Source organism: Amblyomma americanum, chromosome 6, assembly GCF_052857255.1.
Source record: "Amblyomma americanum isolate KBUSLIRL-KWMA chromosome 6, ASM5285725v1, whole genome shotgun sequence".
In the NCBI taxonomy this organism is placed as follows: domain Eukaryota; kingdom Metazoa; phylum Arthropoda; class Arachnida; order Ixodida; family Ixodidae; genus Amblyomma; species Amblyomma americanum.
The window spans coordinates 70,333,815-70,359,458 of record NC_135502.1 but is presented as its reverse complement, the minus strand read 5'-3'; the positions used below and the strand labels follow the sequence as shown (position 1 = coordinate 70,359,458).

The 25,644-nt window shown below is 48.4% G+C and overlaps 1 protein-coding gene across 2 annotated transcripts; it reads right to left on the bottom strand.

The window, feature by feature from the left end:
* Positions 1-280: 280 nt before the first annotated feature.
* On the bottom strand, positions 281-8,797 carry LOC144093661 (uncharacterized). 2 transcript variants are annotated; one of them, XM_077627255.1, is made up of 6 exons: positions 8,491-8,797; positions 7,617-7,710; positions 7,006-7,081; positions 4,751-4,880; positions 826-927; positions 281-417 (listed from the first exon to the last, which is right to left on the bottom strand). In XM_077627255.1, exons 1-5 carry the CDS (start codon positions 8,504-8,506, stop codon positions 875-877), a joined length of 369 nt encoding a protein of 122 aa, XP_077483381.1. In that variant the 5' UTR covers positions 8,507-8,797; the 3' UTR covers positions 281-417; positions 826-874. The 2 variants fall into 2 exon arrangements, with proteins under 2 accessions (XP_077483381.1, XP_077483382.1); XM_077627256.1 differs by lacking the exon at positions 826-927.
* Positions 8,798-25,644: the final 16,847 nt, after the last annotated feature.

The window sequence follows — 25,644 nt, the reverse complement described above, 5'->3', positions numbered from 1 at the left end:
GCCTGTCTTGTCTTTTATAGTCTGTCTTCTGTAGTTTGTCCTCTCTTTTGCAGTCTATCTTGACTTCTGTAGTCTGTCTTGTCTTCTGTAGTTTGCCTTGTCTTCTGTAGTGTGTCTTGTGTAGTGCTCGTACACTGTGTAACAGTCGTTACAGTGTCACCTGTCAATTAACACAGAATTTGTGTTCTGGAGTAGGCATTGCACAGCTTGTTAATGGTCACCTGTCAATTAACACAAGCTTTGTGCATTCCAGAGTAATTCGTGCACAAAACCACTAGAATTGAAATGAAAATGATCAATATTTATTTACTGTTTCGTGCTTTTTTTTTTGAGCTTGCTGATGCATGCTGTCCAGCGTTGTCCTGGTCGCAGGGTCCTACATCGCCCATGAGCCAAGAAAAGTGGTTTTTGTCTTGGCTGAAAAAAAGAGAAAATAGAGAGCACCGCTGCTACCTGCGCAAAAAGAATGTGAAAGCGTTGACGCCTCCTCGACACTGGTTGCCTTTCAAATTTGGCGCCATGGTTGTTTTCTCGTTGACTTGATTGGTTATCAATTAACTCTTATTTTACCCTCATTTCATCCCAGCAAGGATTTCGAGTTTTCAAATTTTCCTCCATGGATCGTTCCTGCCCACTCACTGAATACCCGCCCAGTCTAATCACCCGTTCATTGCCTTTCGCTTCTCAATAATTACCTAATTGCCTCTAATTTATCATTCTTTTTCCTATCTCCTGGTTAAGTATAGGACACTTATCACTGGTCACGTGATTGCTCATTTCGAGTTTTCAAACTTGGCGCCAAGCTTTGGCTTTGTCCATACTTACATTTTTCAAAGTTGGCACTACGCTGTAGCTCCACCTACTTTCAGCATTTTCAAATTTCGCGGCACTTTTTCTCTGGCCCAGCCACTTTTTGGACATTTTTGGCTGTAAATAATTATCCGATTATGAAATTCTTTTCGAGCAGCATCCTCAAATCATCATCTGCCAATTACACAACCAATCGTATGACGCTATCTCTTCTGAGTTGCTCACAACTGCTGCGGACACGATCTCCGGCAACATAGCCTAGTAAACTTCACTTTATTCAAAATGTTGTAATACTGAACAAGGCTTATGACTGGCCGAGTTGGTACTGACTCACCTTAAAACCAGCCAGAACACACAAGAAGACATGAGCTCAAGAGGCGGGACTAACAAAACTTTAATTGAAGATTTTTATTATTTTATTTGTGAGTGTTTAAGGTCCCAAAGCGACTCGGGCTATGAGGGACGCCGTGGTGGAGGGCTCCAGAAATTTCGACCCCCTGGGGTTCTTTAGCATGCACTGACAACGCACAGTACACGGGCCTCTAAAATTTCGCCTTCATTGAAATCTGACTGGTGCGGCCAGGATCGAACCTGCGTCTTTTGGGACAGCAGCCGAGCGCCATAACCACTGAGCCACCGCGGCGGCATCATTGAAGGAAAGCCGCAAAAGAAGACCCGCGAAGAGATACAAGCGCACAATAACCCAAAGCAGTGAAAGGGCGAAGTGCAATCAAAGGTCACTGGCATACTAATGAATCATCTAAAAAAGCAAATTCCTTACGGTGAAGGTTTACCGATGGCTTAGCCACACGTGTCCTTAGCCTTACCGATGTATTAAGCCTCAACTATCTACCGACAGATTTATCCCTTCCATAAACCACTGATGTGTCGTAGAAATTAGGCGTGCAAAGAGACAGGTCATCCTCAGATTTGCATTCACAAGATTGAGCATGCAGTGCCAGATTAGAATTTGCCTTCCCCCTATAGAGTGAAAGTGCTCAGTCAGCTGCAAATTCAGATATCTGCCTTTCTGCCCATATTAGTTGCAGCCATAAGGCAGTGGAACGCAATAAACTCCATTACTTTTGCAAGTGGTGAACCTTTTTTTGTGACACTGTCCATTGTGGACAAGTACCCAGTTTTATCAAGCCTTTTTAATGGCGGCGCAAAGGCCTCCTGTCTTGCACTTCGCTGTTAAGACAACAGCAGCATTACGCTTTCCCGCGACTTTCTTGAGACTGTGAAATACTGTGGAGGTAAGGTGTGTCAGCATCATCGGAGTATGTGCTGCTTACCCTCGAGCGAGTGAAAACATACTATGACAGGTTGTTGAGATGGGCAAGTGGGAACCCAGCTGCTTGGAAACCTGCTACAAGAATGCGTCCTCAGCAGTGATGGCATGACTTATGTAAAGCTCATGTCATGCATAGATTGCACACCCATCAAGTGTTTCCATCTTTACTGACCTTAACCAGCGACAAATACACCTCTTCACCATCCTTCCCCAGCAAGGAGTGGTCCGAATCGTAGCTAAAAAGAGCCTTCCCCGATCTTTAGCTGTAGCCCCGACAAACATATTCGTCCACAAAGTGCAGGTCTGCATCAAGAAACTGCTAATGGTTCAGCTTAGACAATTCTGATGTAAAAGACAGGCCTTGACCACATGCCTTAAAGACTCCTAAAACATCTTGTGCCAACTTATCTGACCTTTCTATGTCCAGAAAAATTAGATACTCATGAACATAACGAAATGCTACTATTCCAAGGTCTTCCAAACAGGGCTCTAATGCCTTATCGACTTTAGACAAAAAAATGTTGCTGAGCAAAGGTACGACCTGCATGTAAATACCACCCTGCCAACTGACAAATGCAGATTTGCAGTAAAAGGACAACAGCCCCATGAAGCCAGCAACCGAAATCACGCAATCATCTGTAAAAGCATGTTCATTGTTCACCCTGATGCAGTTTGCACATGCCTCAGAGGTCTATCATGTGACAATGAATAGTGCAGGCCCTCCATGTCGATGCTCACTGCAGAGCACCTGCCCAGGTTGCTGTCCATAAGAAACTAGAACTCCACAGAACTCCACTTTTGTGAGTTAGCAAGGCGGTAGTTACATCAGAAATCAGGCATATGCAGAGGGTCCCAGGTTGCACTGTTCCTTCGCGACATTCTTCTGTCCAGTCGATACCGCATCAAAGCCCTGTTTGGAAGACCTCGGCATAGTAGCATTTCGTTATGTTGATAGCTACCTAATTTTTTTGCACAAGGAGGGCTGTTTGTAGCTTCTTGACTTAGACCTGCGCTTTGCGGATGACCACATATGTTGGCGCCACAGCCCAAGATCAGGAAGCCTCTTAGCTACGAGTTGAACCACTCGAGGCTGGCGAAGGACAGGTTGGCAATCGCATGCATCACGACCGCTTTATGGAAGTCATGCCATCACAGTGTTTAGAATGCATTCTCGGAGCAGGTTTCTAAGCCAATGACACCTGGGTTCCCACTTGCCCATCTCGCGCACCTGTCAGTGTGTTTTTACACTCTCGAGGGAACGGAACACCATTCACATGATGCTGACGTAGTTTAGCAGCACAAAAAGACGGGCTCTATATCTATACCTCACCTCCACGCCATTTCTCACCGTCCCAAGAAAGTTGCACCAAAGTATGATGTTGCTGTTGTCTTGACCGCTAAAAGTAAGGTAGGAGCCCTTTGCTTCTTCGTTCAAACTAGGCTTGATACAACTACGGGTAATCGTCCGCTATGCACAGTGGCAGATAAAAAATGTTCACCACTTGCAAAAGTAAACAGGTTTTTTGCATCCCACTGCCTCGTAGCTGAAACTACTATGGGCAGACAAGCAGATATCTGAATGTGCGCCTGGCTGAGAGCACTTTCACTGTATAGAGCGGAATACGAATTTTCACCTGACACTGCACATTCAATCTCGTGAATGCAATCGGAGGACGACCTTTCTCTTTGCACGGCTGATTTCTGCGGCAGATTAGTGGTTTACGGAAGTGATAAATCTGTCCTGATATAGTCGAGGCTTACTACATCAGTAAGGCTAAAAACAAGTGCCTGGCTAAACCGTCGGTGAACCTTCACTGTAAGGAATTAGTTTTTTAGATGGTTTACTAGTATGTCAGTGCCTTTCGATTGTTTTTTGCCCTCTCACTGCTTTGGGGTTTTGCGTGCTTGAATCTCTTTGCAGGTCTTCTTTTGCCACTTTCCTTCCATAAAATTTCAGTTGTTAGACCAGCCTCATCTTGTGCTCATCTCTTCTCCTGCTTTGTGTCTTCCGGCTGGTTTTGAGATGTAATACTGAATGCCGGAAGACAGCCATTTTAGAGTCAAGTGCACTTATAATGGCCACAGCAATAAATGTTCATTTATTACAAAAAATAGTGCTTACTTCATTAATTTATGCATGAAGTATATGACACTGCATCAAAATAAAGGACTAAACCTCTAACCCTCATGGCCAAACTGCAGTTGCAGCAAACAAAAGGACACCATAAACCTGCCCCACATGCAAAAGCTTGCACTTCAGGCCAATGCAGAAATAAGATCAGATTACTTCCCAAACTGCATGACACTGCCACGCAAAGTGAAGATTGTGACAGGCAATAAAGGAGAAACAAAAAAGCGAACTGTAGGAAGCAGCCAATCTCATGCAGACAAGCTACAAGGTCAGGCCAACATAGACGTGGAAGAAATTTGAAAAAAAAAAAAAGTCACTAAAAGCACATAATTTTTATGGTTTTCACAGCCCTTTAAATGGCAAATACTTTCCTGAAAAACATAACAAAAGCAGCAATTTTTTTTCGGCAATCAATTTTTTTCATGTACTTATTATTCTTGAAGCATGGGCGGGCATAGTGTAGTCTGATTAGTGCATGCGTTCCTAAGCAATGCCATGCCAAAAACTGTACTTACAGAAAAAGCTTGCCTTAATGAGTGAATACCACTGGCCATCCACTAATTTCCCAGCCTGCTCCAGGTCCCTGGCAAAAATCACACGCAACTTGGTGGCTTGCACAACTTCCATGCAACTCTTGGTCTTTAGCTGGAAAAAAATTGAGGGATCAGTGAGATATCAAATTTTACATGCATTGCTTTGTTTCAATGACCGACTAAGAAAAAACAGCGGTTTCTGTGAGCGCGACTAGTTTTTCACACTAGCTTTCAGCAGTAAACCACGTTTATCCCGACCTATTTCACACTGACTTGCTGCACGGCCCCAGCACTACTCTATGGTTTCAAATGCTTGTTAGCTCTGAGCCCTTGGGCTTGCACTCGTTAATGCAGAAAACCTCGGAAAGGGCAACCAGAGCTTCGAGCTTTAAGCCATAGGTATTCAGAAGCTCAGTGGTCTGTGGGAGAACTTTTGGCTGGGTGACACAGTAGCAAATGCTGCTCCAGCTACTATCACTCCATTGCAAAAAACTCGCACAGCAGAGGCCTGTCCTCCATTTTGCATTGCAGAAACAATCACTGAAATTCAAAGCATGCATACTAAATGCACACCTACCTTCCAACACAGCTTCATAATAATGGGTATAATTATTGGAATGAAATACCAGTCAGTACATGTAGTTTTCAGTTTATCCAAAAATTATAAGCAACCGACAAACAATAAACATTAAAAGGGAAATAAAATAACCAAAACTGTTTAAAAAATCTGTCAGAAGAATTATGTGACATCCACTACACTCCAGCAGTTCTTCGGCTTTGTGCACCTTCAAACCACACTTTCTTACAGGCACATTTGCACAGAAATTGCATTGAACCTAATCTTTAAGAATCTTTACTGGTGAAACAGTAGGGAGAAACCAGGTTTTACTCAAAACGAAGGGCCCTACACATTGCATCACAAGCCCAGATGGTGCACTTGAGTCGCCTCTTATGCTTATGCAAGAAAGAGGAACAGAGATATCTTGACTAAATAAAAAAAAGAGGAAGTGCAATGCATGTGTAATGCAGAGAAGATATAACCAATACCACACTAAAACACTGGGGGGATTCCAAGAGTAGGTGAATGCATGAATGGGTGGCAATCAGATGGCTAAATGAGATTAGGAAATTTGAGGAAAAAGGGTGGTAGCATGTGGCACAGGACACAGTTACCTAAAATGAACTAGAGAACCATTGTTCTGCACTAATTTTAACAGCACATTCACACGACAGACAAAATCAATAACTCCAGGAACGAACTTGAGAACCATTGTTCTGCACTAATTTTAACAGCACATTCACACGACAGACAAAATCAATAACTCCAGGAACGAACTGCGCATCATGCAACTCAATGTCAATCACCATTGGAAATGGCACCAGCACCGCAGACTGCACATGAGGAAAAGTAGACATATTTTTGCTCTCAACTTTGAGCAGCAGTCAGCTGCGCTTTTAAGAGCAAAGCTCTAAAGTACGGCAACATTGGCACTTTGTTTTACTGACATGAGGGTGCTTGTGAGCGTGCAAGTCCCAGGTTTGTTTTGCACCAAATGTGTTAATTGCGAGGTATGCTTAACTAAAGAGGGGCATCTAACATGGGCATCAGCTCTTCATTACTTCCCTTCTATATCCCTCCCTTATATCACGGTTCAAGTGTCCACCAAAATGTGAGACAGTTACTGTTACATTTCCTTGAATTTTCCTTCAACTAATGTTAAATTTTTCAAGTATACAGCTTTAAGAAGGTAGAGGTACAAACTGTGCAGTATAACCATATGCTATGGCAATAAACCAGCAATAAATCTGTACTGATAGCAGCTTGCCCAGTGCATTGCAAGGATGTTATGCCATACAAGGATTGGTGTCATCGTGCAATGTTACATTACCGACTGACAATTTGGTCTCTGTATCAGAAATACTGGTAAACCATCATTGTAGAGCACAATGTTTTTAAAGGGATAAATGAACATATAGGTCCTTTTCTAGGACACATATGCATACCAGGCAACAGGTGTGCAATGTCAAAGCACGTTTATGTTAACAGCAGCTGCGTCAAGAGCTACATCAGCGACTATATTTTGTACAAGTCTACAGTTCCGGTAATTATAAGCTGAGGTACTGCTGTGAAGTGCATGTAGAGTTTCATGCATTTCTAAACCTAGCTGCAAAACTATATGGAAAATATTTTTCTAAATAGGCAGCAAAGATATGCATCACTGAAAAAGAATAACTACCATGAACGGATCAGGAGGGATGACACAGCCGAAGGCAGGAAGCACGCATGGCCCAATAGATGCTAGCCGCTGGCAACTGCAAATAAATACATCCAGAGCAACAGCTGTCAGTGGCTGTAGCCATGTCATGAATGACAAGAGAGGAAATCGTCTACTGCTTTAAAAACTAAACTTAGACGTAATATAAGTAAAAAAAAAAACCAATGAGCTAGCCCATGACAAAACAAATGAACAGATTTTATGTAATGCACCCATATACATTCTTTGAGAAGAGTCACAATAACTGTTGTAACCACACTGAAAGGTGAGCTGGCTGAAATACCGCACACCAATTTGAATATAGGATGTGCAGGTTTTCATTAATTCCTATCATGCTGCCTTGCACCAATGTCTAGGTATTAAATTGAAAGTTGCAACCAGTCTGCCTTGGTTAAATGAGAAGAGAGAATGGAAAAAAGCATGCCTTCACTAGCAAGAAGCTTGATATCTCACAGCACAGCTTAGCATCATAGAAAAATTGCTAGCGCATTTAACAAATCTGCATACAATTAAAAGCTGCACAAATTTGTCGACTGGCAATGCAAGTAAGGGCAAGAGAAACAAAAAAATACCAAAGAACACTCGTGAGTGCGGCGAAGGGAGGTCTGTGGGTAGGATCCCGTGCCTGGGAAGAGTTCCGAGCTCGGAGAATCGCCAGCACCACAGCTGATGGCACGCAACCAAGAATAAATAACAAAGCGAAAATAAGTAAAAAAAAACATCGACAATGGCGAGCGACTTGAATGCGGGCCGCAAAAGCGAGGGATATAGCAAAAAGGTAGAAATCCTAAATAATTGTGCAGTTGCATCTCCGACAGCTCGCAGTGCTCAGTTGCATCTCCGACAGCTCGCAGTGCTCAGAAGGAGAGGAAGCATCAACGTTTACAGCTCAGGAGACGCAAGATTGATCTAACTTTGACATAACACTGCCTCAAATCCTTTTCCACTGGGGAAGCACAGACAAGTTTACAAATGACAAGGCAATGAATTTGAACTAGCCTTTCGCATGCGATCACTGTCTCAGAATTTAGTATGACGCATATTAAGGCACAAGCACTAATCCGATGAGTAATAACCCTGAGCAAAATAGTGCGGTGTCTGATCGCAGCTGGCCTAGCGCGAGCGCTCCGCCGCGCGGCACTTCTCGCTCACCGTCTTCTACGCAGTGCAAATCCATGTTTTTTCACCGTGTCAAAGCGCTAGCAAGCGAACTCTGTTGTGATATCTGATGCCATTTTCATTTACCACGGCACGCGAGTACTAAATGCACATAAAAACAATGAGAACAACACTTGTCATGCAGGATATAGGCCCTGCTTTTTTGGCGCCGCATTATAGCTGCGGCAACCGCAGGCGGATTGCCTCCACTCACATCCCTATATAGCCGCATACAAATAGCGCGTGTGAATACAGATCATTAGCAAAGAAACGCAGAGCGGGACTCACCGGCTATGCGATTCATCCAGGCTTAGTAAAACGGCGCAGGAGTCTTCGTTCCCTTTACAGATGACAAGACGTCCCAGCGCTGTCTTTCTTCATTGCTTACCCGTTGTAACTCGCCAATGTTGACAGGCCGAAATCCTGGTCGTTGGCTTCCAAAACACACTCCTGCTCACCTTCCTATTGAATGAGTTCTTCACACGTGTCCGCCGTACAAGTACTCAAGCAATGCCTCAAAGAGGCAAATAATACAAAACATGACGCGTCGGTTGCGCTGCAATGGCGCCGACGGCTGCGCTTTCGTGTCGGTGAAAAATTGACACCGACAAAAAAGTTTGTTTTTTTAAACCATTAATATTTATATTATCTTCACAACAAAGACACTGCATTTATTTTAAATTATTTTTAGAATTTTTAAGAATACTAAAGCTCTTTCAGTTATTTTTTCTGGCATGTCGTTTGTAGAAGCTGCGATCCTGTGATCCCCTGAAGTGACCCGGATGCTCTAGCAGACGACGGAGCAGACGACGGTGTTGACAGAATGCAATTTCGTTTGATGCCAGATAAAATCACTAAGTTGCGACAAAAACAGCGAAGAAAAGCGCCGTATCTCAAGCTGGCGAATATCGTGGATAAGATTAACGCAATTGGCACGATGGAGAGTAGCTGCGATGCATTAATTTGCGCGACACTGGCACGCTCACCGGAGATCATGAAACTTAACAGCTTAATCGGTGACCAGAACAAGCGGATTGCTTTGATATCAACTGCGTTACGAAACTACGTCAATACTTGCGTCTCACTTTAGCTAATATGCAACAGCGGCTAGCACTCGCCGCATCCTGATCGCGTGTAGTTTAACAAGCAAGAGCCCACTAGCGCATCGAAGCAGCCGTGTTTTCGAGTTTGCATCGTTACGATAAATACGAGCTGTTTCGGCACGTACTGGAATTGAAGTTCTCAGCCGGTATGTCACGGACGGTGACGATGGCGTCGCGGACGATCTTAACTAAAACTCGCCGCAACGTAGCCGATAACCCAAGCATATGGGCGTTAAAGGTTGTTCACCAGTACTGCAAACGTGGGCATAAAGTATGGCTCAGTCGCAGCGCCAGTCGCTCGCTTCTCGATTTTGCAGCCTTCCGAGTGAAGGTCGCAAGCTGTTGAGCCAATCAGTGAGCCAGCCGGAGTGAGCGAGGCGAGCTTTCGGGGACGCCGCCCGCGGGCGCGCCGGGCAATGAACTACGCGCTACCCCCTGGCTGCCCTAGTCGTCGCTAAGCCTAGCCGGTTTCACATCGATGCAGCAGCTGAGTGCACTTCGAAACTGGCTAGCGCTGAGGTGCTGCTCTCGTCATCGTTTTACTGTGAACCTCGTCTCATAGTAAAACAAAGATATGCTCGGTTTCCGTGACACCTTCAGGAGCAGAGCCAGCTGAGGCCAGGAGAGCCGCGATTGAGCAGCAGCAATTAAAGGCGCCGTGGGGAGACATTTGTTTGTATTCCTGTTATCGCTTCTACCAACGACTCGATATTGGACAACGATACTCCATCCGACGGCTTAGTATGGACTTGAACAAACATTACTGTCGCATTTTTCTGACGCTGGCGGCCGGTATTCAGGCTGGCATGCCGCGCCCGTACGTTATCATGTCGCTCAACTGTATGGCCGAGGTGCACATCAAAACCCCCAGACATCCTCCTTTTCGCTCACAATGTCATAGCACACACTTACACTGGGACCAGAGTAGTTTATAGGACCGAGCGCGGGTGCCCAGGAGCTAGACTGTGTCAAAGCAGGCGAAACTCTTTAAAGCGCGCGGTTGACGTCAGTCCCAAGACTTTATTCTCATTTCGACCGAGAATCAAATCGGTTCAAACTCGCCGGCCGCCGCATTTCACCTTCGGCTGCATACGCTGCTGTCTATATTTAGCGACATTTTCGTGTCACCGTCATGAAATTTTCAGTGAAGGCAATGAACGACGTCGTAAAGTTTTTTTTTTGCTATTTTATGATAAGCACCACGTCACTGCCGCTAAAAAAATTCTCCGCCAACACTGCATCAGCGTTGGACTTAAGAGCGTTAGCTACGAGAGCTTTAAGTGTTTAGATCGGGGTGCTAGATCGGGGTGCTCAGCAAACGTGGAGAAGACAAAATACAAACATCTGAGGGCGCTTCGTTTCGGAAACATTCGTTCTAAGATACAAGCAGCGTCATCTACTTCAAAGATTTTGCACTACTATTGCGATTTACAGCCACCTTCGCTATATCAGGTATGTTTCCTTATTATATATCAGTTAACGAATTTTATAAACGTGTGCATTTCAACAAGACGAATTGTTTGACCGCATCCGGAACCCTCTGCGACAAACGATTGGGCCATATATGGCTGTCTGGAAGTCCCCGGAATGCACGGTTTGGGTGCGAAAAAGTCGTCGGTGCGAATCCCACACATATTTTGGGCTTCATCTAAATATTTATTTTATCCTCAGGAACATGACAAGTCAAATGACACCACTTCGATCGTTATGCGTCAAACGGGCGGCGCCCAAATTTGATGCAAATGGGGGTCCCCGGGGTTCCACTTCGATAGCCGCTATACTGGCATATGTAAAACGGATCGAAGGTATCTGTGAAAACTGAGGCTCTACGCGCCCGCTGTTGCTTTGTGATATAGTGTGGTAACTGTCTTGGCCAATTTGACCTTCCCTGCAGACAGACGTGTCCTTGACAAACGTAAGTAGTAAGAACTGACGCTCTTAAAACTGAAACGCGGAAAAATGATATCGGGGTTGCTTTGAACATTCATACAGAGAACTGCGTGCATGTACACACATGCTGCCTTTGTGTAGCCGGATGGTTATGGCGAGTAATTTTCCCTGATTGACGATTAACGACATTCTTTTCCGCGACACATAGAAGTGTCCTTGGCCTTTTCTGCGCATGTAGTAGTAGCGGTACATTATGTTACATGGCTTGAACATGTCACAGAAGCCAAGAGGACACTGACTTTCAGTAGCGCCATTCGACTTGCGCACACCGATTGGTGTGCAGGCGCTGTCGTGGCTGCAGCTACATGCCGCCACCGCAAGCGCGTGCGGATACGCAGGCACCGCTGGCTTCGTCGCTTGTGCATTACAGCTCTTTGGGCTTTCAAAGCCGCATTATACTCTTTAGCATGCACTACTTTCGTCACATTGTCATGTCTGAATAGAAGGGAATTAGTTGAGTGCTCGAGCAGTGCCTCTCCTCTAAGCCAATTCTCGTTCGGTGAGAGAGCCAGGTCGCGGGAAGCGAGTTGAAAACTCGATTCGCCAATGTGAATGAGCACTTCATTTCGCTCGGTGCCCGTCACCAACAGACCAGAGCACCTCGCATCCTCTTCGCGACTCGCCACAGTGAACGCGCTTTGAAGCATCTTTGGTCAATTTGATCATATCGCTGTCACACGACAGCACGACAGTATTTCTAGAATTCTGCAGTAAAACAATTACCCTAACCAGGAATCTGTCGTATGACACATCCCACGATAGGTATCTATCGCGCGGCACAATCCACGACAGGTATCTGTCGCGCGACTCATCCCACGACAGGTATCTGTCGCGCGGCATATCCCACGACAAGCTGTTGTGTCGCGCGACAGGCCGCACGACAGGTACTTTTGTCGCGTGAAAAGAGGCGCGATAGAAGTCTGTCGCACTACTGAACCCACGACAGGCAACTTTGCTGAGGCACGCAATCTCTGTCGCGCGGCACGACTCCCTCTGTCGCACGACAGTACCTGCGACAGAAACCTGTCGCGCGACAAATGCTGCGACATGGACCTTCTTCGCACGACAAAATGCAGGAAAGATGTCTGTCGTGCGGCAGAACTTACTACAAACAACTTTGTCGCGCGAAAGAACCCACGACACGAAGCTTGTCGCACGACAGAAGGCACTACAAGCCAGCTTGTCTTGCGACACAAAATTGTGTCGCGCGACAGATGCGCGACAAAAAATTCTGTCGTGCGTTTTGATCCATTTCTTGTGTCTAATTCTTTGGCTGTTGTCAAATATTTGAAGCACAATAACACAGGCTTGGGCGGTATGTTTAGCATTGATGTACAGGACCTATTTTACTCATTACCTCATGACAAGCTCCTCCAGTGTGTTAATAGATGTATATTAGAAGATAATGATGAACAAGCATTCATTACGAAGTGTGGGGTATCTGTTGGGTCTTTTTTGGAGCTTCTGTCTTTTTATTTAGAATCCACCTTTATTGCTTAGGAAGGAAAACTGTTCATCCAAAGAACTGGGGTGTGCATTGGCTCAAAGGTGGCTCCTGTGCTAAGCAGTGTCTTTTTATCCTACGTTGACAGAGCTATAAAGGTTAGTTTAGGTGACACTGTTAAACGCGTCTTCCGGTATGTCGATGATTATTTGTTTTTTGTAGAAAGCGTTGACTTTAAGAGAAGTAGAAGAAATCTTAAAAACTTTTGTCGGCAATAGCTATGGTTTAAAATTTACCTTTGAAACCCCGGACAACAATCAACTACAGTTCTTGGATATCAGACTGGAACTAAAACTGGATCACGTTAGTTGGTCCTTTCTGCAGCGTTCGGAGAAGCCTTTGCTTAGTTTCCACTCAGGGAATTCCAAGCTGGTAAAGTGCGGAATAGCAGTGTCGTGCTTAGGATCAGCAATTGCAAAGTCGTGTGTTCACGCTATGGACAACAGTTTCAAGCAACAGGTCCAGAGGCTGAAGTCAGCAGGTTTCTCTAATGACGTCATCACACTAGCATGCAATAAACTCCTGAAAAAGCTTAAGTCATTCAGTAATCCCGATTCACCAGAGCCTCCCAGTAACGATAAAAGAAAGTGTGCAGTAATTCCGTATATTCACAGATTATCCCACCGATTAAAACTCTTAGGCACTAGATATGGGGTAAGGGTACTGTTGTCAGCTCCCCAAAAACTTGGAAAAATTTGCGCTATGGTCGATAGGAGAGCCAGATTAGAAAAACAAAAGTCAAAAGAAAGTAAAAAACAGTGCAATTTAAAACATGAGTTGCTGTTTGCACCTTGTGCGAGGGAGTGGCATATGAAGTACCCTAAACATGCGGAAAGAGTTATATAGGCCAAACTGGTAAATGTATAAACACAGGGCTACGCCAACATAATTCGTCTTTAAAGGTGGCTCCTTCCTCTAATTTGGCCCTGCATTACAGAGACTGCGAACTTAACTTTTCTAACCCGTTGAAAAAAAATGCATGTGTACCTCTGTTCAACAGTACAAAAATTCTGTATAGGCATTCCAATCAGCTAACAAGGGAATTATCTGAGGTATTTCATATTCACAAAAACTCCCACATGTGCGTCAGCACACCATCTGTTGTCATCCACGATTGTGAAATTCGGTATCTTAATTCAACACAGTGATTCATTTTGTCATTCTGAGGGTAGGCGCATGCGCTGCTGGCTGCCTTGTGTGAGCTATTTAACATTGTGTTTTTTCCAATAAACTTCAGTTGATAGTAGCGCTTGTCCTTGGTTTTCTTTCTCTTGGTGTCCCCTGTAGCAGCGCTTTCGAAAGTTTTAAAATGATGTACCAACTCGCTCAACTGTCCGTGTAACTCCGAAGAAAGGTGTATAGTTTAGGCTAACCCCATTAGCAGCAGGTTTAATCTATATTCCTACGTCGGCCAAGATTTCTGTTATGACCCCGACGACTTAAGTTTGCTCTAAAAACGGTGTTTTTAGAAATAAGGAGTCTTCGTGGAGGAGGAGGAGGAAAAACTTTATATTTGATATTAAAATGTGTTATTAGCGGTAACCAGATTAGAAAACAAAAGTCAAAAGAAAGTAAAAAACAGTGCAATATAAAACATGAGTTGCTGTTTGCACCTTGTGCCGAGGGAGTGGTATATGAAGTACCCTAAACATGCGGAAAGAGTTCGTCGGCAGGTCTCCTGTGAGCATCGAAAATATATCTAAGCTTCGCAAGCCGCCGCTTGCGAGGCTTAGATTCTGAGTTCTGACCACTGACGGCACCATCCCACGCAATATCGTCCACTGCGGCAAGTCAGGCCAACCAGAATGCCGTCAGTTCATCACCGCTGCTTCTTCATGCGGCTCGCACTCCCGCGTTGTTTCATGGCGTCAAGTTCGAAAACGTGGAAGACTAGTTGGCCAGCTACGACTAAGTCGCTGAGTTTAATCTGTGGGACGAGGACCGTAAACTACGCAATGTCTATTTTGCCCTGGAAGACTCTGCCAAGACGTGGTTTGAAAACCACGAGTCCACTATCACCACCTGGCGAGACTTCCGGCGACAGTTGCGCGACACCTACGGCAGCAACGAACAGAAGGGGCGATCTGAAGTTGCCCTGTAGTCCCGAGCGCAGCAGCCAGATGAGAGCGTCGCCATGTTCGTAGAAGACGTGACGCGGCTCTTCAACCGCGCAGATCCTACCATGTCTGAAACGAAGAAGGTACGTCATCTTACTCAAGGAGTCGAAAAGCAGCTTTTCGTAGGACTGGTGCGCGACCCTCCTAGCACAGTGGTTGACTTTGCTCGGGAGGTGACGAGCATGGAGCGCGCCTTGCAGCAGAGGTTCGCGCATTACGGCCGTCCGGTGAGTATAACTGCTATGGACGCCAACATGCGGCTGCCCGGCACCGAGAGTGAGGCCCTCCGTGAGCTTGTCAGGAGCATTGTGCGCGAAGAGCTACAGAAGCTTCTCCCTGCCGAGCAACACCCTGGTGTCGGAGCCATCTGAGATGTCATTCGCGACGAAGTCCGTCGAGCGGTGCAGCCAATGAACTGTCCTCAGCCGCTGCCTAAGCCGTACGTCATGACGTACAGTGAAGCGTTGCACAGCTCTGCTCCAGCACCACCAGCGTTTTACTGCCCTCCATCCTTCTGCACCGTATCAACTCTTTTCGACTTCGCCTGCCCTCTCCGACGCATGACCACTCCTCAGCAAAGCATACGCGTGGCGCACATCGAACAACCGGCCCCTGTGCTTCCACTGTGGTGAAGCCGGCCACACTCTGCGCCACTGCCCGTATCGTCGGATGGGCCTGCGAGGGTTGTTACCAGATACACCCCGGCCACGCAATGGTGGACGACCCCGTGACAACGAGCAGTACCTGTCGGCGAGCGTCCCCCCAGCGCCTTCGCTACAGCGCCCGTCCAGGTCGCCGTCGCCCCGTCGGTTTTCTTCGCCAGGTCGCCAGCCGTCCGTCCAGCAGTCCCAAAGTCCACGCCGGGATAAGTGATGACGGCGACCTCTGGGGCTAGGGCCGCCGTTGCTCCGCAATTCGAACAAGATCCTCTGCTCACCGACTTGACCCTTCAACCCGATCTTCCACCTTCTCCGACCATCTTCCGAAGCTTAGAACAGCCTCTGCTCGACGCCCCATTTCTACGAACACCTTGACCCTCCGCTCCCGAACCTTCCACGATTGGCGTTGCAGAAAATGAGGTTGTTTCCGCCGAAATACTGGTCCTCGTTGACAACCACCATTTGACTGCCGTCGTCGATACCGGCGAAGATTTCTCCGTTGTGAGTCGTGGTCTTGCTACCCTCTTGAGAAAAGTGCTGACACCCTGGCACGGAACACAAATTCGGGCCACTGGTGGTCATGTGGTGGTGCCGCTCGGTGCCTGCACCGCTAAGATTGAGACTCGCGGTACCATCTTCACTGGTTGCTTCGCTGTGCTGGCTGAGTGCTCCAAGGATCTGATCCTCGGTCTCGATTTTCTTCGCGAAAATGGGGCTGTAATCGACCTGCGCGAACTCATGGTGACATTCTCCGCCCCATGCTCCATAGCCGACGACAGTGCGCCTGGCAGACCCGTTTTTCGCGTGTCCAACGACCACATCATTCTAACACCGCGTGCCAGCTTATTTGCTACGGTGGACTGCGACAATTCCCGCGCGTCCAACAGCATCGCAATGCAAACTTGTCTTTACTGCTGAGCCAACAGGTCTGCATCGCACGGGGTGTCGTTGTCCTGCAGAACCAGCGAACTGAGCTTCTAGTTCCGAACTTTAGCGCCGAATAATATAGTAAAAAAAAATAGCCATCGCCTATTTCGATGAAATTAGCGAGCACGCCATCCACTGCGCGTAGTCAACATCCCGAGACACCCTTACACCCTTAGTCGAACAGTTAAGGCTGACGTGAACCCTGCTTTGAACACATCAGCATCGCCGCTTGCAAACCATCCTTGACTCTTTACATGACTGCTTCGAGACCACCTATAAGGTAAGGCAGACGTCCATAACAAAACCTCGCATCATAGTTGATGAGAGTGCGTCGCCTATTCGTCAACACCCCTATCGAGTGTCGGCGAGAGGACGTGAGGCGATACGACTGCAGGTGAGCTAAATGCTCCGGAATGATGTTATACAACCGTCTACAAGCCCATGGCCTTCGCCCGTTGTGCTGGTCGCCAAGAAGAACGGGACACTGAGATTTTGTGTCGACTATCGAAGACTTAACAAAATTACCAAAAAGGAAGTTTACCCGTTACCTCGAATCGACGACTCTTTCGACCGGCTGCGTCATGCCCGCTACTTTTCTTCTCTTGACCTACGCAGTGGGTACTGGAAGATTGAGGTAGATGAACGGGACAGCGAGAAGACAGCGTTCGTTACTCCTGACGGGTTGTACGAGTTCAAGGTGCTCCCCTTCGACTTGTGTTCCACTCCTGCCACCTTTCAAAGAATGACGGACACTGTCCTCGTTGGCCTCAAATGGCAGTCCTGCCTCGTATACCTTGATGATGATGTCATTTTTTCTGCCACCTACGACGTGCATCTCAAGCGCTTGAGTGCAGTACTGGAGGCCATACGATCGTCCGGCCTCTCGCTCAAACCAGAGAAATGCCACTTTGCGTTCCAACGGCTGAAGTTCCTGGGCCATGTCGTGAGCGCTGAAGGTGTTAGCCCTGACCTCGACAAGACGGCTGCCCTCTCTGCGTTTCCGACCCCACTGATAAGCGTGCGTTTTTTTGGGTCTCTGCGCCTATTACCGACGTTTTGTGCGAGACTTCCCCCGACTAGCCGAGCCTCTAACTCGCTTGAAAAAGGACGACGAATCTTTCATCTGGGCCCAAGAACATCAGACGGCCTTCGAAGACCTCAAGAACCGCCTCCAAACTACGAAATTTCGCCCATACTTATATGGTCACCCATTTCGAGTCGTGAGCGATCAACACTCGCTTTGCTGGCTCGCGAACGTTAAAGACCCATCGGCGAGGCTAGCGCGTTGGAGTCTCCGCTTGCAAGAAATCGATGTTACCATAGTGTACAAGTCTGGAAACAAACACAGCGACGCAGACTGCCTGTCCCGTGCTCCTCTCGCGTACACCATTGCTGACACGGAAGACGATCCCGCTTATCATGGCGCTTTAACCTCGTCCGTAATAGCTCGACAACAGCGACATGACGGCAAGCTTGGACCGCTCATAGAGTGCATCGAAGGCCGCACCTCGTCGCCGCCCGCTTCTTCACACGCGGGCTATCGTCGTTCTGCTTGCGGGGTGGCATCCTCTACAAGAGAAACTACGGTCCCCCGGACACTCCGTGCCTGCTCGTGGTTCCAACGGTGCTTCGAGCCGAAGTTCTGCACGCGTGCCACGACGACCTTTCTTCCGGCCACTTCGGCTTTTTTCGTACGTTGGCGCGGATACGGCTGAAGTGTTACGGGCGCGGCTTGCTACAGTTGCCTAGCACTACGTTAAGCGGCGAGTGGCAACGTCGGAAGACACCACCTGTGAAGCCGGCAGGCCTATTGAAGCCACTAATCCGCCTCGAATCGCTTTCCACCAGGTCGGCATGGACTTGCTGGGACCATTTCCGACATCATTGGGCAACAGGTACATTACAGTCGCCACCGACTACCTCACCCGGTACTGTGAGACGAAAGCCCTTCCCTGCGGCACCGCTGCCGAAATTGCGAACTTTTTCATCTTTAACATTGTCCTCCGTCACGGTGCCCCTGCGGTCGTTTTAACTGATAGAGGCACGGCTTTTACATCAGCCCCTAGTAACGAAGTTATGCGTCTCAGTGGCACCAGTCACCGTCGAACCACTGCCTACGATCCTCAAACAAATGGACTGACTGAGCGACTCAATAAGATCATTGCGGACATGCATTCCATGTACGTTGACACCGACCATAAGAACTGGGACCAGATCCTGCCTTACATCACGTTCGCATATAACACTGCTTTTGAAGGGACGACGCGCTTCACGCCGTTCCGTTTGGTGTACGGTCGCGAAGACACGACTATGCTGGACGCAATGTTACTGCCAGATGTTGCACGTCCCTTCGTCGATGGCGCTGAAGAGTTCGTTCGGCAACGCAGAAGCCGCCCGCCAGCTAGCTAGACAATGAGCCCGTACCGGGCAGGAAACCGATGCTCAACGTTACAACCTTCATCACCGGGCGGTGCTTTACCACCCTGGCGATCAAGTTTGGGTTTGGACCCCAATCAGTCTGCGGGGTCGCTCCGAAAACTTCTGCGCCACTACTTCGGCCCCGACGAGGTACTGCGCAAACTTGGTGACGTTAACTACGAAGTGCTCCCGCAAGACTGTTCGCTCCTCCAGGCGGCATTCGAATTCGTCCACGTTGCCAGGATGAAGCCCTACCACGCCCGCTAGGACTTATTCTGCCAAGTGCTGCGCCACAGACTTTATTCCGGATTTCTGTGATTCCGCGGCATCGGGGCGGTGCTCTTTCCATGAGGAGGGGCAGTGGTACAGAGTTAGCCATTTACAGGCGCCGCCATGCTGTGGGACAGCACTCGCTGGTCTTCTTTGTCTTCCCCGGCTCGTGCGTTCGTTCGCCGAGCGTGTCTGCCTGGCTAGTCCTGGTGTGCCCTTCTGCTCTTTCTGCAGGCTTTCGGTGACAATATTATGCAAAATGAGTTAATATAGACGATTATATTATCGATAAACGCGATTACTGTGTCTATCGAATGAGCGCAAAGGGGATAATACTAAACAAACAACATTGTGTGTTGCAGCATTGACAATGATGAAAGCACAGGGCATCAGTTACCAAAATTCTACCCTCAAACTATACAGGCTAGCACTCGACAGCGAAGCATGGTTTCACACCTCATAGAAAGCAAACATGTTTCCGTTCCGACTTACCACAGCGCCCTCTGGTGCCTGATGCGCTAGTTCGCAAGCCACAGCCATTGCTGTAGCCTCACAGTTCCGACATTGTAAATGTGTTGAAGGATGCTGCACGTTTCTAAAGCCTTCACTTTGCTTCCCCCGAACATGCAAATGGATGATCGGACCCCTCCTGCGAAGGTGGCTGGCGCTGGCGGTTCCGAACACGCGGGTGCGCAGAATGAGCACCCGGGATCCAAGGCGGCAGCGCGGTCAAAGTGCGATCACTCGGACCAGCACCCAGGCGAAGCGACAGGAGGAGAGGCTGTCACGGCAGAGCCTACGCGCCAACACGGGGGCGCTGCTATAGACGGGAATGACGCGCACGACGGTACACCGGTAGGTGACGTTGAGATAGATGGCGGAACGGGAGGCGACGAACCAGGAACCGGCGCAGACTACGGCCTCCCACGGCCGATAACTGTGGGCTACGTGGACACGGCGGGGGACGTCTTTGAGGTCGTGCACGCGTACACAAGCATCGATGGCGGCACGCTGCGAAGTCCCGTGAGCTTCAAACAAAAAACCTCATTGTCTCTCTCAACTTGAGTTTAGTGTCCGGCTTCACTCTGTTGAGAGTGTCAGTTTGTGATGCCGTAATTGACGCCGCTGGGAAGCCCCGTGAGCTTATAAAATCAATTAGTGTCTTTCTCAAGTTGAGTTTAGTGTCCGGCTTCACTCTGTTGATCGTTTCATCTTGTGACACCGTAATTTCTGCGACTCCAAGCTGTAGAAAGCGCTTCAGGAGAATAGACAACGTAAACAAGTCAACATCCTCGCTATTCACCTGAGGACCCTGATGCGCAAAACGACGCAGATATACGATGACCGACGTCTTCCGCGGCAGTCGTCAGGCGATGCATTACTGTCTTGCGTGTGGCTGCCATGTACGAATTATGTATGACAACAGAAAAATCCTTAGCTGCGACGTCAAAGTATACAGGAAGCTTAACAGCTTGTGTTAGTGCCCTTGATGCCAAGAAATAAGGAAGATGATCACAAAGGTGGAAGGTATCACCAGTCCGCACAGTAAAGTCTCGGAAAACGTACTATAAGTCCAGTTATTTACCGCATCTATCGGGTAGATGTGTGGAGGCCTAGCAACCACCTTTCGCAGGTACAAAGCAAGGCCTCGTGCGAAACACCGGTGTTCGCCTACTGCTCCAGCCCCTGGATTGAGTTCTACTACAAGCGCACGAAGAACGCCTGCGTATCCATAACATCGGACGAGGCGGGCGTCTGCAACCGAGGTGGTGGTGGTAGTGGTTTTATTAAAAATAACAGTAAAAAGTAAGGAAAAGATTTTTGCTAGCCCCGGCATCTGCCATCGATACTGAAGCACCTGAGCTGGGGCAGCGGAAATAAAGGACAGCAGGCAGAATGGAGAAATGAAATGAAAGAGGTGAGGGGACAGGAATAGACAGAATAAGGAATCCCTGCAACCGAGGCCCAAACAGGTTCTCGTCGAGGCGAAGCTGCCGTCTGCACTGCATCGAGAACGACCAACCGGCCAAGAAGTGCCGCGAGAGAATCGTCTTCGCGGAATGCACCAGGTGTGGAGCGGAAAGCTTCCTCTTTCCTTTCTGCGTCTCTTGCCGCGCACAGACCGGCCAGAAAACCGCTTGTGAAATCTCACTGCATGATTAGGATATCCGGTAATGCGATACAGCGCGGATGTTGTGGGAATTTCTGCTTCAAAATGTTAATTTTGTTTCTTGTGTAAATTGAAGTATTGAAACGTCTTGCACATCTGAACCTTGTCATGTCACCTAGTGGAAGATAACCATTAGTTACAAAAAAAAATAAATTAACTGGCGCTGACCCCAAAGTGCGTCAAGTGGTTAGCGCTAGTTGGTTCGCGAAATGAACGCGATGATGGCGCCATGCGTAGCGGCACGTCAACTGCCTTTGTCATGGTAGGATAGCAATGAGTGCTTTATGGTCTGAAAAATATGGCGCAGCGCCTCGTCTAATTAAATGCTGGCTACATAGCTCCCTTCGCAATTGAACCTTCGGACGTCTGTACTCGCTTACTCGCTCAGATGTAGCGTTACTAATGGGAAATTGGTGGATTAATCCCTACCGGGAGGTGGTGACGGCTGGCAAATGCTTCGCTTTGAAAAGAATACGAATGGGCTCGCCCGTTCCCTTTGGAATGCCTCTAGTGATTGGCTCCTCTCTCCCCTTCACTGCACTTCAGGAGCAGGCACGAAGACCATAGCGAGCTTAAGGAAGGGTAGGCGAATAATGTTTGATTTTTCGAAAAAACTGCCTTGTCTGCTTAACACTGAAATTGGGGAGGCATTGTGTGTTAGCAGAGGCTTTGCGACCTTGTCCCTCAACGGGTTTGCAGGAAGCATCCCGAGTGCGTTCCTCCTCCGTTCCGCTCTCTGCACGTTTTCGGCTGCGTCCTCACGGCTGTATCCATCACTTCTAGAACCCACCACAAGTGCCTCGTCCTCGCTTGCGGTTTTACCGCTGCTGCGGCTTCTGCCATGCCTCGAGCGCGCGCGCAGCTTCTAATAGCTGATGACGATAATGATTAAAACTATTTGCACCGATTTAGGTGTCCCCGACTTCCCACCCCTGGCACGCAGGCCTAGGGGACAGGGTCCGGGACCTCCGCGACTAAAGACTGGCGAAGATGCATTGGTTCTTCGCGGCTTCAGTCGCCAGGCGGACAGCTCGGTGCTGGTCGGCGGGGACCTCGCTCCGCAGCAGGGCCTCCCAGGCTTCTGTACTTTTAATATTGTCCCCAGCGCCCGATGATCCGCGGCGTTCTCAAATTATGTGATCGGTGGTCCCCTTCGCTCCGCAGGTCTTGCATTTGTCGTCTTTTCTGTCGTCTACCTGGGTTCGAAACAAACAGTCGGTGTTTGCAAAATTTTCGGCTTGTAATCGTCGCCAGGTGACGGCCTCTTTTTTGTTTAAGCTTGGAGCCAGTGGTGGCATGAGACATCTTCGTGACCTATAGTTCTCGACGATTTCTGAGTATGTTTGCAAACCATCGTCCACCCCCTGGCAGTCGAGCGGCTCTACCATTATCCGGAATTAGATTGCAGACATGCGTGACGCCACTGTATCACGCCACGATGATGATGTTGATGGTGTTCTGGTGGCTACCCCCTTTGTACCGGTGGCTACCGTCTTCTTGGCCTGGCCGAAAAAATTAAAAAGGCAAAAAGAAAGGAGAAACACAGCGTGAGAACCACGGTGCACCTGCACACTGCTGCGCGTACTCAGGTCAGTGGTGCTCTTGGGAGTAGTGCTCTCTATGACCTGCAGAGGAAGGCGTGCGTTACATCATGTCACTGCTGTTGTTCAGACGCTCAAAGCTGCTGAAGCTGCCCGCGCACTGCACCACATCACACGGTTAGCCGTCGCTTGGTGGTAGTCATGGGCTCTGGCCTTGGTACGGCGGCTTCGGCCTCCTTGAAGAGCTGGGGTAGGGGGGAAGGGGGGGGGAGAAGTTGAGAGCCTGTGGCAAGGTGGTGATGTCGCCGAGGAGCGTGAGCAGCGTATTGCATACGAGCACCAAGTTTTCGTCGTCAACGGCGTTTTCGCATACTCGCTACAGAGCTGCTTCGACGTCGGATGAATCGTTGCGGTGCCGATACACCTGTGTGTGCGAGACTTTTGATCGTGCTTCAAAAAAGAGCGTGCTACTAATGTCCTTGTCACTGTCTAGCACTGATACCCGTCTTGTGTTGGCAGTAGCATGAATTTTTCTTGCATCCACTACAGCTAAGCAATGTTTTCCTTTTCCTGGACGCGCCGGCGCTCTTCCGTGGTCAACTCCAGTGCTGAGTCCGCACATATCGAGGTACCAAAGTAGTCATATATCTGCCTGCGATGTGGGGGACATGGCGCACCCAATATGTCCGGAGATAGGTGGTTATGTGGTATTCGTCGAGTGAACTCCACTCTGGTCTGACGCCATCCGTGTGGTAGTGGGCATCTTTCAGCGATGTTCGAAAAGGCGCCAACCACCGGAGAAGGGCGAGCGCCCACTCTCGGGAAAATCTATGCGTGCGCAATGACTCTTCCTACGGGCCTTCTCGCTGTGCGATTTCTCTCTGCCCCTTTCCCGTCTGGCCACCCGTTTCGCCAGTGCACGACGAACAAGTGCACGGACTGCGACGGCTGCGCGAAACCTGGGAAAGAAATTTATTACGGTATCGTTATGAACGATCGAGCCTTGAAATGGTCACCAAACAACTCACCGGTGTACCCTAAGCCGAGCACAGCGATAGAGGCTCCCTATCTCGGACAATGCGGATTGCTGGCGTGAAACGGACAGACTCCTCACTCCGCTCCAAAAGGGGGTAGTGTTTCTCACGGGGTGCATCACATACGTGTGCTCGAAGAATCGTGAGATTTTATTAAGCAGCTAGTGCTGTAAAACCGTCTATTGCTTTGTTAGCGCTTTTTTATTCCCATCCCACCTGACTGGGAACCGGCCAGCAGTAAAGCGATTCCAGTGCTATCTTTTTCCATTTCTGTGCTCGACTCGGATGCCTTGCATGCTTTACATGAGTCCCATTTTCATTTTAGGTGACAAAACCTGCGGTCACTGACCGTATTATGTGTGTGTAATTTCATTGGAACCTTATTACGAGCAAACAAGCTACTGTCATTGACTGCATCATGTATGTGTGTTTTTGTTGGTATCTTATTACGGGCAGGCAAGACGTCTCTGAGACCTGGTGGTACTACAACAGCAAGCGCTGCCACCGGTGGGAATTTCCGATGGGGCGCTGTCCTACCAACGGTAGCGATGTCTTCACAACCATCAGCGAGTGCTGGCGGCGCTGCGCCAGTCGTGATCAACGTGGCACCAGCAGCCTCAGCACGCACGAGCGACCAGGGGGCCAGAAGCGGGGTCAGAGACACGGCCATCATCGACCTTGCCGCGTGCCGAGGACAGACCACTGCGGCGCCGACAAGCTGCGGTTCGCCTACTTCGCCGACAGCAGATGGCCCCGCTGCCGGTCGGTGTCTACGGCCAACCAGCTCGGCCACCGGTGCCTGGCGGGCGCCAACCGCTTCCAGACTGCCAGGGCGTGCCGTAGGGCTTGCGTGACACCTGGCGACACTGCTTAAGGCCTGCGCCTACCTGTCTATATAGCGCAAGCCTGTTATACTTAGTGGCACAGGCAGGGGCATATTGGTTTACATTCTTTTTCTGGCTGCCCCACCATACTTTTTGTCTATATAGCGCGCTTAAGCTATTCGTGTTTCATAGTCGCGGGCAGACTTCCGCCTTATACGGATAGACAAAAGAAGCAGCTATATGAATGTATCTACTTCAATATTTTCTGTTACTCGTGCGTTTTATTTTATATTTGTCTTTTTTGTACGAGCTTGCTAATCTGCGCCACTGCACGTCGTGTTTAAGCTCGTTCTATGATAGGGACAAGAGAACTCAGGCACTTAAATGTTGCGTATTGTTTTGAGGCTCGAGGTATCGGAAGCCCCAGAACTGTTGTGAATCTCAGTTAATCCACTGGTTAAAATAGTTTGCTGTTGCGTCGTCGCGCGTTTTACTGTGCCAAGTCAAAAGAGTCGCGAGGAGGAGCTAATTTTCTGCCGCGTTCGTATGGTGGCTTCCATCGTCCTCTGTGTAAACGCGGCTGACCTGTAAGCTGCCCGCCCTTTTCTAGCAGCCAGCAGCCGATTTGGTGTTCACGGCGAAAAATCCGAGTGCAAAGATTGATTGGTCGTGAAGTTAGCGACTATTAAATAGAATATTGTCATAAAGAGCGAATTTCGCCTTGGTCTATTTGGCCATAGAAATTTTGTCTCGCACACCTTCCTGAATGGAAACATAAAATCCGATACGTGCTTGTTTCATATCATCATCATCATCATCAGCCTTACTACACCTACTGCAGGACAAAGGCATCTCCCATGTCTCTCCAATTAACCCTATCCTTTGCCATCTGCATCCACCCTTTGCCTGCAAACTTCTTAATCTC